General features: G+C 29.3%; 1 protein-coding gene across 1 annotated transcript; it reads right to left on the bottom strand.

Moving 5' to 3' along the window:
* Positions 1–23: 23 nt before the first annotated feature.
* On the bottom strand, positions 24–14,479 carry LOC107456243 (putative sodium-dependent multivitamin transporter). Its single transcript, XM_043053172.2, has 8 exons — positions 14,333–14,479; positions 12,689–12,829; positions 12,428–12,566; positions 10,419–10,626; positions 9,334–9,488; positions 7,673–7,884; positions 2,918–3,015; positions 24–815 (listed from the first exon to the last, which is right to left on the bottom strand). Exons 1-8 carry the CDS (start codon positions 14,440–14,442, stop codon positions 631–633), a joined length of 1,248 nt encoding a protein of 415 aa, XP_042909106.2. The 5' UTR covers positions 14,443–14,479; the 3' UTR covers positions 24–630.

The following is a 14,479-nucleotide window of genomic DNA, read 5'->3' as shown; positions in this document are numbered from 1 at the left end:
TAGGACCCATAATCCTCATAGAACAATCCCTGACGTCTGTAAGCTACTTGAACATAGTTGCAGACCAGGTTCACCCATTCATGGCAACTGTTTTTCCTGCGGGGGATGGTGTTTACCAACAGGATAATGCACCATGTCATAAGAGTCGAATCGTCATGGATTGGTTCGAGGAACATTCCAGTGACTTTCAAGTCATATCTTGGCCCCCAAATTCACCTGACCTTAATCCAATAGAGCATTTGTGGTCCTACTTGGAAAACCGAATTCGTGCTGTCACGCTGCCCCATCCCAATGTGAGGGAATTGCAGGACCAGTTGGTGAGCGCTTGGTACCAGATACCTCAGACTACCTATCAGCACCTTGTGGAATCAATGCCACGGGTTTGAGGGCTAAAAGTAGTCCTACATGTTATTAGCAGGGAGGTCATAATGTAATGGCTCTTCGGTGTATATTGGTAGTCTAATAATAAATAAGTTATTTATAGCCAAACGCACAAGTAAAGTTTATTTTGTGTAATATTGCAAATCGTTTTCATGAAACACAATAAGTGTTACTTTCTTTCATAACACTGTTTAATACGTCACGTTTAGGAAGTTACCACAAAGAGCCTCTTTCAAAACAGAAAAGTCATCAATTGAATAAATTTGCGTTGAATTGATCAAACCCTGAGTGCATCGATAACGATATAGCACTATCGTTTAAGTCATATTTGTATTTGAAATAGCCTGACTCAGGCACTTTTGGAGGTTTTATCCAAAATCGCGCAACTGGACTTAGGCATTTGGAATCAACTGGAATAATATTTCTTTGCCATTCTACAAAAATATAAAAAAAATTTAAGACAACTGTAAAGATATTAAAAGAATACAAAAATGTTAAACGGAGCGAAAATGATTTTAAAAAAATCCATAAAGGAAATTCAGAAGAATATAAGAAGACTGAAAATTTTTAAGCGAATATAAAAGTACTAAGAAGTTATAAATATATTTAAAGAATATAAAAATAATATTTTAGTTTGATGGATATGAAAATTTAAATTTGTAGTAATACATATTATATTTAGGATAATATAACAATTACATCATAAATCTTTAAAATGAAATAGTTTCTGCTTTGAAAAGCTATTTTTCACTTTTTTTATGAATAATTAAAGGAAATTAATTCTATTGAAAAAGTATTAGTGTAATAAATGAACTATTGACTATCTTCTAACAAAGTCGATGCAAGTTTTAAAAATAATAAACTTGCCTCAAATACACAAAAAAACAAATTCTGGTAAAAGTGACATTCTGTAATGACATTTCTAGTAAAAAAATGAATATAATTTTGGTTAATAAAACTTAAATATACGGTATTTAAACTATTCATTTGGTAATTTTTCCGTTGAAAAGTGGTAACGGCTTACTGAAAATTCTGGATTTTAACATTTTAATTCTTATTACCACATATTTAGTAAACAATTGAAAATTGAAAAGTAAATTTAACTAAATAAACGACTTTTATGTCATGCTCTGAGGTACCAAAATAAAATTACCAAATTTTACTACATTTACTAAATTTTAGTACATATTGTAAAACAATATTTTATTATTAGTTTTACCAAAATCATCACAAAAATATTTCAAGTATCTTACAAAGAAGATAAACATAAAGAATGTTAGATAATAGACTTATAGAAGGTTAGATGACATACAGATTAAATTTGGCATACTGAAAAGGACTATACTTATGAATTAAATACAGAGTACTTTTTTCTAAAAAAATTCAAATTTGATATAAAAAAAGTATTGCAAATTTAGGTCCTTTTTCGCAATTCTTTCTAAATTATTTTTGCTCAACGTTACATTTTGCGCAAAATTTGCAACGCTAAAAACTTGAAATTACAAAAGTGTGCAAGAGAAATTTACAAAGAGTTCGATGGCATAAAAAAATACGATTTAATTATTATTTCGTTATTTTTTAATTGGTTAACTTGTAGTAAAATAAAACCATGTTCGCTGATCTACTCCCCGCTGAAATACAACTACAGAGTTGACATTTGACGTGATGATAACCATTTTAAATTACGACTTGAACTAGAATTTTTCTTTTCGAAATTTCTATGCATTCGAAAGCTTTTGCAATTTTAAGTTTTTTTTAATTCTTTTCTTTAAATAATAATTATTTATCCATTGCTATCGAAGAATTTATCTCACTCGCAATTTTCATTTTATGAGCATGCGCGTCACTTGATGTCGAAATTAACAAAAAAGTGAATAAATAAGAAAGTTGTCAGATGTTGCTCATGCAACAAATACACGAAAATAAGTTGCTTAGATCTTAGGGGTCACATCTGTCAAAGGGACCCTTCTTCCTCTTAACATTTAAGATCTTCAATTACGAACCAACGGGAACTAGAGTTAAAAGTAGGCCTGAGATCAGATGACTTGATTGTGTGGAAAAGGATTTCAAAATCCAAGGAATTAGTAACTGTAGAAAATCGTAACGAAAAGAGTAGAATGGAGGAAGGTTCTAGGGAAGGCTCTGGCCCACAAAGAGCTGTCATACCAACAGAAGAAGTTAGATATTGCCATATATAATTTATAATATTAATATCAACATTTTTAAAAAAATAAAGACTGAAGAGAGATACAAACTGTTTCCAATTCGAAATGTTATGTGATATGATATAAGGTTATCGCTATATATTGTTAAGTAAAATTACTTCTCATTAATTACAATTTATTGTGTCACACATTCTGAATTCTTAAGTTTAATTTTCTCAAATACAATTGAACCTTTCATTTTTTCTTTCATTAACCAGAATTATGCCTTTTTTTTCACTCCATAAATATCATTACAGTACCAATAAAAAATTAAAACAATTAATATATATTATTTACTGACCTATTAATCTATTATTAATCTATTTACTTACCTGTAAATAGAACAGCAATAAAAGTAAATAACAATGTCAGTAATAATCCAATTACATTGTGCCATAAAAAAGAGATTTTGTATAAATAAAATGTCTCACTGAAAGAGAAAAATATCTGTTATAAATATTACATTTATATCACCGTAATTTAAATCAGCAATAATTAAAACAAAAACTATGAAAACAAACTACAATTTAAAACATCGCGTTAGATATCGCAAAAGGAGGACAAATAAGGCCACACATACATGCATATTTAGTTTAGTTCTATAATGAGTAAATTTCTTCAATGTCCCGAAGAACCTCAGATATGCAAAAGAAAATTCGAAACAGAGGTTACATCAGGGGTTAGCCTAAACGCACGTTTCTTATCTATCCTCTTTTGTTTTATAACCTTTCTTAAAATTTCTCCTAACTGTTGGTCAATCCTATTTCTTTTTCTTGTTTACAACAGGAGACTTGTAAATTGATTGCAATTTTCTACTGCATCTCTAAGATCCCCTATTTCGTTTTGTAATTTGATAATTAGGAATGTTTTTCTTACAAAGCGAACGTATCTGTAAATGCGACGTTATTTGTGCTATTTCACATTGTTTACCTTAATTCATATATCCATTCAAAATATCATTCAAGGTCATTCAATATATCCCATAATATGTACTTTTATAATCTTTATCAAAAATGAAACCAAAAAAGTATACACACTTGATTGCATTTGATTGGCATTGATTTACATAAACGATCTCAAAATTTAACGAACTTTGATACAGATAAAGCCGGAGAAATAAATAACAAGACAAGATGATTGCAAGGAGAAACAGAGATGGTTTGAAAGACAACTATTAGAAAGTCCTATAGTAGTTTCAACCTTAAATTAAAACTTTTTTGAGGTTTAATACATCTGCTCTCTTTTACATTTCGCCTTCGTCCTAATACTAATTTGATGGCGTCCTAATATTAATTTGAAACTCTTAATGCCTGGCCTTTTTATTTTTTATTTTTGTTAAGGATAATAAAATTACATATTAAAGGTAGTCGTTACGTAACATAGTGTATAGCAATAAGTTGAACATTCCTTCTCTTTGATTCAATTGAAAAGAAAAATGTAAATATAAGCCAATTTTTTTTTCAAACTCCAGCACAACCTTTAGATAAAATAAAGTAACATACAGTTAAATGCTACCATTTAAAGTTTTTTTTTAAGATCTTTTCACATTTTTGCATCGAACTGTTTCTAAGTACTGTTTTCAAGTAGAAACTTCGCTAGTTTCCTAACTTATAGCAACAAATATATTACATAAATACTTCATCACCTACAAAAGACGTGATTTTTTTTTACTAAGAAAAGCTATTCTGAAGATTTTCAATACGTACCTCATCGTTATAATACCCAGAGACCTTAAATAAGCTTAAATTGTATCTTACATTTTTTGTCATATTTTTTATTTGAGATCTTTTTTAAAAATAAAATACAGTGTAAAACCCTACTATTTAAGCAAATAATTCACCTCATATTTATTTAATCATGATTAAAAATATGTATTTTCGTCAAATATTAATAGAAAAAATAGAAATATTAATAGAAAAAATAAAAATATTAAAAAACTATAAAAAAATTAAATTAACAAATCACCTTAACGTTAAACAAAATGTTTTTACTAACACATACACATTTGATTAATTCTGCAATATTTGTTAAGTATTTAATTAAGTAATTTCCAGGTTTAATACCAGAGTATTTAACGGCCATTTAAATCAAATCGAAAACTTTTTTTTTCTGAGATTAAAATGTTATCTATTATTTTAAGAAAGTAATTTAATTTATAATTCAACGTAATTTAAATATTCCAATGAATTTTTTCATATACTTTCAGCGGAAAAGGAACTTTCACCGCAACAAAACTTAAAAGATGCAAACAACTTTCAATTTTGACTATTATCATACAACACAAAATTAAATCACCAGTTTAGAATAGTCTGTTATGGCAAAGTTTAAAAATTCTGTATAAAGGTTGTTTTTCGAAAACTTCGTCTTCGTATGAAATGATGATTTTTTGCGAATAATATGCTATTTTCATGATTGCTGTGAGTTAGCAACAGTTACTCGTGACTGTTAGGACTAGTTTAGCTAGCTCTATCTATGCTTATTATGAAAATGGCGCAAAACGTTAATATGGAGAAGAGCTGCAGTTTTGTTAAAATGAAATGCTTTTTTGGTCTAACATTGTAATGTTTAAAAACTTACTCCCATGCTGCATTTCCCATGCTGCATTTCCTATGCTCATAAAAATTTGCTGTAACAGTGATTTTGATAATTCTCTTCTGGGTAGTTAAATGTCGCCAAATTAGCGCTTTTTAAAAAATTAAAATATTTCATTTATTTGTCCGTTCGAATGCTCAGATAATTCTTCTCAGCAAGATGATAAATATAGTTTAAAATTATTGTTTTGCTTCAAGTGTGAGGTACTTAATCTTTTTTTTTATTTTACTTGACGGAAGCGCTTTGAAAAACCAGGTTAAGTAAAAAAAAAATTATATAAGGTTACTGAAGCTATTGTGAATGATGATAAGTTCATTTTAAAAGATGCAATATTTTTTCTCAGTCTGGCAACAGGAAAAATTTTAAATTTTCATAAATTTGAGGCTGCTCAAAAAGATTAGTATAAAATCTTTCAATATCAATAGAGGGAATTGAGTCCATTCTAATTTCCACGAAATGTAGTTATTAAATAAAGAAATTTAAAGCTTCATTTTTTTCCAATAACAACGATTTCTAAACTTTTCTTCCAAATGCTTATAAAAATACTTTTAAGCCAATATGCTTAATCCAGAGTGAGCAAGGAAATGGAAAACTAAATAACTTTTAATCTAGTGATCAGATTTTCACGTTTTCAAATTTAATTGCTCACGGAGGTGACATTTAAAATATTTGACATAAATGCGTACTTTCTCCATATACTGTTTTTTGACATATGTAGACTTTGGGGACTAACCTCCAGCTAGAAAATATAGTCCCAATACTTTGGTCAGGTCAGCGATCGAAAGTTTGGACCCCTTAATGCTAAGTAAACATTATACAGGGTTATTCATAATTCCCTCCGGGCAGAAACTGGACTATCGCATTGATGTATGCCGTGTGACCAAGGGTTCACACATAGAACGCCTGTAATGCATGTAAGTAAAACTTGAATAGTTTCGGAATAATTTCATATGTTGTTGTTGACGTATGCCTGTTTAAGCAGAGGAGGAGCGATTGTTCTTGTTTTCCAGTGGTGCCATCTATGGCCAAGAATTCGACTTCTGCCACATCATACGTCTCACCCGTTTATAGGGCGGACCCATTCATACATCCATTCCTTCATGCGCAGATCGTAATTTTGACCTGAATCAGAGAACGATCGATCTCCAATTCAGTAACCCCAGAGGTATTGATTTGCTATGGGAACAAGGAGGACTTTTGCGACTCGACGGATTTAACGTGCACCTGTCACTTTACTACACGGGGAGTCTTCGGCCGGCGGGGTTCGAACTCACGAGCTCTCGGACATGTGCCCAGATCCCTACCGACCAGGCTATCCCGGTCTAATAATTTCATATGTTTCTTTTTTTTCATATTCGTCTTCTTTTTTTTACTATAACGCTTCGAAATCCCGGAGGGATTATGAATAACCCTGTATAGCGAAATCAAACTAGCGAAATCAATCGTCTATATGGATAATTCGTTTACTCAGAAACTATTCAACCGATTTTATTCTAATTTTATGTTTTGCCACTTAAAATTATATTCTTTAAAATGTTGTAAAATTTTGTATGACTTACAATTCGAAATTTTGAAATTGTGTGTAAAAATTTTTTTAAATAGTTTAAAATAATTCTCAAAATATGGCGGAATACCCAAGAAGTATAATTAACATTAAACTAACTATCGACTACACAGCTGATAAAACTGTTGGGATAACATTTTCCAGATTGTTGCTAAGCCCACATATTACGACTTCTGACCAAATCAATAAAAAAAACAAAAGGTATGTTTATTCAGAGAAACTATGTTTTTGTGTCAGATTTCTTAATTTAAAATATTGTCTACTCTAATTAGGTAGCATATTTGAGGTCACCACCACGAACTATTAAATTTGAGCTCTAGCACGGGAAAATCTGATCATTAGAACAAAAGTTACTCAGGGTGTCCCTTTTTTGCGCACTGTACTAACTTTATTTACGTATTTATCTGCAAATTTTAGTTTTTAAGCTATTAGCTACGGAATAAAACTAATACAATTTGTTGTTATAATATAAATCTAGCATTTAATGGAGTTTAGTATGAGAACAGCCGACCGGCGTGTGTAGGGGTTAGGAAGCTGTACTTGCTTCAGAAAGGTTCTGGGTTCGAATCCCGGGCAAGGTATGGATGTTCTTTCCTTCTCTGTACTATCTGCCCTTACTGTGGGAGCAACGTTGGCCCACCTAATATGGTGCCCATGAAAGAGTGGCCCGTAAATCTGCCCTTCAGATGCCTGTATGACATAAGTCATTCTCCAGGTGGGCATTGGAGAAAAAAAAAGTGTGAGAACAAATTGTTCTAATCAAACGTTTTGATTATAATCTTTCAAAATATGACATTAGTTTTAAGATCTAAAAAAACAGCTTTAGCGTGAAGAAATTTATTGCTTCTTTAAATTAATACACCAGCGTTAACGTTATTTTTCTCCACTCCCTGTAAATTAAAAAATAGAACATAATATATTTAATACTTACGCGTGTGGTAACTCAGTAGATAAAGATGAGAAAGATGTTTCTTCTAGGTTAAAAGTAGATGATATATTCAGATAATCATAATTGGTTGTATTGTGATTATTGCACATGTTGATACTCAAAGGCAGAGAAGGTTCATTATAATGAGAAAACAAAGATCCAAATGCTATCCAAGAAGTTATTACATTTCCCGCAATGAAAGCAAACGATACACACTAAGTAATATAAACAAAATCAGCATTTTATTACAAATTAAACTTTTATAACCGAAAAATGTGGATTTAAGGTAAATAGATTAAAACAACTTTCAAAATAAATTACTTTAATAACAATTCAGTTTTGGCCTTTTGATAGAATCATAATATTCTAAAGATCATTGAGTTTTAATATTTAAATTAGTGATTGTTAAAAACAATTTCATTTATAAAATATTTCTATTGAAGCTCTCTACATTATTAGAAATATTGGACTGCGTTAAACTTTGGTATCTGCAATCTTAATAACTGCGTAAACTAAGTTTTCCGCAATCTTAATAAGGTTTCAATGGAACCGTGCAAACCACTTTAAACTTGAATACCGGATACTATAGTTGAACTTACAGGGTCCAATTTAACAATTCATTGAGATCTCAGGCATTAGAATTCAAAGTTGAATCAATTTTTGAGAATAGGTTTTGAATACACTCTCATTTACATCATTCAATATTTATGCTTGCCAATTTGATATTGGTACTAATTGGTACTGGTATTGTTTGATAAATCAAAATAAATTATTTCGGTGTTTGAACCCCTTTCACTCAAAAAGAATTTAAAATATTTGCAAAAAATCAATTCATAAGTTTTGCAAATTTATTTTTAATTTTTTTAAAAATGAGTTCTTATTATTTATTATTACAATTTTTTTAATCATCTAATTTTCATTTTTATCAAAATTAGTCTCCGAACCCGAGGCTATTTTTCGATTTTCAGTAATAATTGTCAGAGATATTTAATTCATCTAACCAAATAGTTTTCTTGCATAAATAAAACTCCATGCGATTCTATCATTTTTGTATAGCACTGCAAAAATACAATTTAGTTTACAGATTATTTACTTCGACGCGGGAGGGAGGGTGTAATTGTAAAAAGAAATCTTTATTTGTGTGAAGCTTTTTCTCCCTCCAACCAGAATCAATAGTTTGTCTAACGGAAGAACTCCCCATGCCATTCTTCTAAACTCGTGGCGGTGACTATGGAAACGAGATAAAACTATTTCAAGTAGGGGTGTGGGGTCATTATTTAGGACATATTTTGGCTCGTGTCGGTGAGAGAAAGGAAATGTTTTCTTTCAGTCTATTATGTTGGCCCTAACTGGAAGAGAAGCTACCCCCCTGAAATGAACTATTCCCGTTTCCACAGAAGCAGACGGCCTCAGACTTTGTGGTGAGGTAGTTCTTACCGTAGACAAACTATATGTGACCTCTATTTTAACTAATGAAACTAGCACTATATTTTGGGCTTCAATAGTTTCCTTGCGATGGAAAAACTAAACTACCTTGTGCAAGTCAACGCACGGTCGACAATTGATAAAATTATTGTAAAATAACTTAAACAATCAGAAATTAATAGACTATACTGTTTTTAAAGATATGAAATTTGATATTTAAAAAAATATTTTTTACGTACCTTATCAGAAGCTTTCCTACTCAAAACTCCAACCAAAAACACTGCCAGGATCGGTCCTTGAGTAACTCTGATCAAGGCAGTGGCAAGTTGTAGAGGTATTTTCAAACATGAGAAGCTAAAACTCAAGCAAATGCAAACTGCTCCATAGAATATAGCTTTAAAAAGAGTTGTATAATAAGAATGATATAATGAATTCATAATTGGCTTGAAAATAATTTTCGACCTTTTTCTTTTATACTGTGTTACGTTTGATTACTTAATAAAAGCAAATAAACTGAATAAAAGTATATACATAATTAATGATAGTACATTGAGTAAGACTTTAATTATAAAGATTAATTTAGCTTTAAAATGCAGAAATATCTTCTAGTTAGCTGTACTTATTCTGTCAAATCTACACTTAAGTTATGAGTTAAGAAGGGGTTAGAATTTAATATGGGTGAAAGAAAAGAAAATCGCAGGATTTTTATTTTTGCCCTAAATGTGGCTTGGACAATTAAACGTTTTATAAAATTCTGTTTTATTAATATAAAAGACTATTTCTACAAATTGTTTTTTATGACTAAAAATAAATAAAAATCAGCTTCAAACTTAACTTAAAACATTAAAAGAAATATTCAGTTTCCAGTATCCTTTGTTATATTCTATCCGACAATGTTCTTTGACTTAAACTGTACATGAAAATTATGATTACACTAATGAAAGCGAAATTACAGAAAGTACGAAATGATTTTGATTTCAATTCAAGGCGGGAAATCGTACTGTGAAAATAGTATAGAATGTGGGACTTGTTGCGCCATCTCCTAACAATATTCAGAAATACAAAAATAATCACGGGATTTAAAGAGACGTGAAATTAACGATGAATTCCATTTCAATAATGTAATTTTTCTCTTCATCGCATGCGACGCTGACCATGTGGGTTAAAAAAAGGCGAACTTATGAGAGGTGACGCCAATAAAGAAGTGGTTAATTGAAATAATTGTTCTTCAAAATATATATTAAATAGGGTGACTGCGCACACATGTATAATTTGGAACTGCAATTACCTTAACATTAAAAGTAAACTAGATGATAAGTCTTACACATTACTTTGGCCAACCAGTACATTTTGATATCTGACAAGTCTCCATTTTTGTAGAGAGGCTTTATAAAGTCATATACAGTTATAGTAGAAGCAGAGTTTAGTGCTGATGACATTGTGCCTAATGAAGCGCTGAAAATCCCAGCTATGTAGAGCCCTGTCATTCCAGAGATGGAGCTATATTTGCTCAATATAAATGCTGGAACCAACTAGGAACGAAAAAGATTTCTAAATCATTAGGTAAAAACGTAAAATTATTTTAATTTGCAACGGTTTCAGTAAAAATTGCTGAGAGTAATTTTAATTGGCTGTGCAGTTCGCAAAAAAATAAACGAAACACCCTGAATACCTTTGATTTTTCACTGATCGGATTTTCATGAACTAGGAATCAATATTTGTGGTTCAAGGGAATTACCTCGAGTATGCTATTTAGTTAGTGCAGGTTTTAAGTTACAAAATCAGACACGAAACCCTAGGCTCTCTGCATAAACATGCATTTTTTCGACGGATTATGATATCTGTCTCCCAAAGTATTGGGGGTAGCCACAACCTGAGAAATATGGTCCCAATAGTTTAATTAAGAGAACGATCCAAAGTTTGAATGAAATAATTTGCTATTCGAATTCAATAATTTGTTTTTGAATTTTTCGCCAGATCTCGAAAACTTTTTAAAAAAATTGAAAATTTTATTTGCATCCAACAATAAAATTCATTATTCAGAAATAATTACTTGAAAAAATAATTTTCAATAATTATTTGTTATTTTAGTTAATAATGATCGAAAACATTTTGAAGTGCAAGGCATACAAATATTTATATCACGTTAAAAATTGTAATTTTATGTGGAAAGACATTAAACTAGAACGAAATCGGTTGTATAGTTTTTGTGAATTATGAAACATCTAACTTTTTAAGAATTCTATTTCTCACTAACATATTGCAAATACGCAAAAAGTAAAATTAACAGTGAGTAAAATTAACTTTCAGCAGCATTCTTGACAAATCTGATGGGATAATATTACTCAGATTGCGGCTACCCCTTATATTTTGGAGATCAGGAATCTTAATCCATCGAAAAAGAGGTATGTTTATTGAGAGTTAAAAATTGCTTGCATTAATTAATTAATATATTTGAGGTCACTCCCGCTTTAACAAGTAAGACTGAGTCTTAGGACGGGAAAATCTTGATCATTCGATCAAAAGTTATGGAGGATGTTTCGCTTTTTTATTCATTCATTCATTTATTTATTAATTTATTTATTTATTACACACTATGCATTAAGATATAAACGTGATTCACTTGATCATAAATAAACTCTTTCTCAATTTTTTAATTTTTAATAATAGCATAAAGATAAAAGAATTGTTTAAAAAAAATTTATACGTCACGTAAAATTCCTTATCTTATAACAATGCACTTTTAGTACTACTGTCAATTTTGTCGGTTTTAATTGTTAATCATCTGCGTGAAAACATTCCTATTTATTACATTAACATGACCTGCTACAAATATTACAATGTTTTCTTGTAAAAAAATCTATTCATTTTATGCGTCATTTGTCTCAAATCGAAGGAATGAAGTATTTTAAGTTTTTGATGCTTCGAAAACATCAATATATGAAAGAAATTACTATGAATTATTATAAAAACAAATACGTTTTGCTTTCCTTTTAGTATTACATATGAACTTTCACTTTATATATTATAAATTATTAGTAAGAAATGGCAAAACCTTAAAAAATCTATATCATGAAAGAAAATCTATATCATAAAAAAAATCTGTAACATATTATAAAAAAATTATAAAAAAATCTGTAACATATCATGAAAAATCATAAAAAAATCTATAACATATCATAAATAATGATAATCTATAACATAACATAAAAAATCATAAAAAAAATCTATAACATATCATAAAAAATCATAAAAATCTACAACATATCATAAAAAATTATAAACAATCTATAATATATCATAAAAAAAATCTATAGCATAAATTAGAATTACTTGATTATATCTGGTAATTCCAGTTTGCTCTTCATTTAAAATTGGATCACAATCGTAGTAAATAGAATATAAAATAATTCCAATCATAGCACATCCAACATACATCAAAGACACTGGTAAAATAGACCACTGAAGTGAACTGTGGACAAATCAAATTTTCATACTTCAAAACAATTTAATTTCAAATTAGTATTTTAATTACAATATTTCCTTTTATTTTAAAATGTAAAGTCTATTTAAGAAATACTTAAAAGCTCTTACGATTTTGCTTTGTTTGCATTACTCAAGCTGAGAACTTTCTGTACTTGAATTTGGTTTGTTCCATGAAAACATAATCCGTAAACTAAGCCTGAGATTATGCATGCCAAGAAACTATATCTTCTACTGGGATCCATTTCAAAACTAAAAGTTTTTTAAAGATATTATTTGTATGAAGAAATAAAAAATAAATCTCGACGTACTGAGAGAGCTATAAAAAAAAATTATAAATGTTAGTTTCAATGATTAGATCTCAAAGAAATTTTTGGGGTAAATTTTTAATGTTTTCATTTAATATTATCATCATAAGATATTTATAAAAATGTAGTTACATTTTAAATTAATTTACGGAGATATATGTGTAAATAATATCATTTTATGCATTTTTTATCAACATGTAGCCCTTAGAATACAGTTTATTGTATTTCTTTCCTCTCTTAATTATTGCACCGAGAAAAAAAATATGGCAAAAACTACCAGAATATGGTAAAAGTACCGTGTTTCTGGCTCTAGGAGAACACCAATAAGCTCGGTAATTTTTACCGAAGTGCTTTGGCAATGATTTTGGTAAAATTAACAATAAAACATGATTTCGTAATGAGTGATAAAATTTGGTAAATGTGCTAAAATTTGGTAATTTTATCATGGAACTTTAGAGAATGGTATAAAAAGGATTATTTTTAGTTACATTAAATTTTCAGTGATGTGTTTTTTACCAAACGTGTGGTAATAAGAACTGTAATTTTGAAAACAAGAATTTCCGGAAAAACTTTACAATATGAATGGAAAAATTACAAATTAAATGGTGTAAATACCGTATATTTTTACCATCCAGTACGGTAATTTTACCAGAATTTTTTCTCCGTGTGAAATAACTCTACTCTTGTTCATTCTTTCAAATTCTTCTTATTTAGAATTCCAGTTATAAGCTGGCGTGTACTAAATTTTAAAAAAAAGATAGAAATAACTTCTACACAAGGGAATATGAGTCCAGTTTTATACTTTAATTAGTGGAGCTGAGCCTGTATATTCAAATAAAGTCTTCATATTCATTGTCATTCACCTATATTTTGTGTTTCTCAATATTTATTATTAAAATACAGTTTTAAGTCTGATACACAAAATTAACATAATCAGCGAGAAGTTAAACATAAACCCAAATAAAAATATGAAGGAACATGAATTAACATACTCAACCCGGTAGTAACATAAGCCACAAAGTAATTCCTATAAATTGCAACATTGACGCTATAACATGTAAATAGCTTAACCAATCTGACATAAGCCTTAAGAATAATTATTATGAAATGCAACATAGACATCATAACATTGTAATAGTAAGTTGACAAAAATTGCAAAACAATTGTTTTAAATTACTGGAAAAATGTCACATCATATAAATAACTTTGTAAGTTAACATAAGTCGAAAGAAAAATAATTTTATATTGTTTTATAAATGACATCATATAAATTGCATCACACATGAATGTTTTCTTAATAATATGTATAGTAACTTACAAAATAAACATAAATTAGCATAAATCCGTAATCAACTTAAAATAAATCGTTCTAATAAAATCCAAGTTTAAAAAACTAATTCCGAATTCAAAACTTTGAAAAAATTAATATCTAAGAAAAATACTTTACTTAATATTCAACCTTTGCCCCAAGTTTGCTTTTTCAAATATTTCATAAAAGCTACCTTCATCTCCAACACAAGCTACATACATTGATAAGATGCATACTATCATTAACATAGTCTGAAAAGTTTCAGTCCAAATTACAGCTTTCAAT

Source organism: Parasteatoda tepidariorum, chromosome 8, assembly GCF_043381705.1.
Source record: "Parasteatoda tepidariorum isolate YZ-2023 chromosome 8, CAS_Ptep_4.0, whole genome shotgun sequence".
NCBI lineage: Eukaryota > Metazoa > Arthropoda > Arachnida > Araneae > Theridiidae > Parasteatoda > Parasteatoda tepidariorum.
Note: the sequence above shows the minus strand (reverse complement) of the source record. Positions and strands in the feature narration are given on the sequence as shown.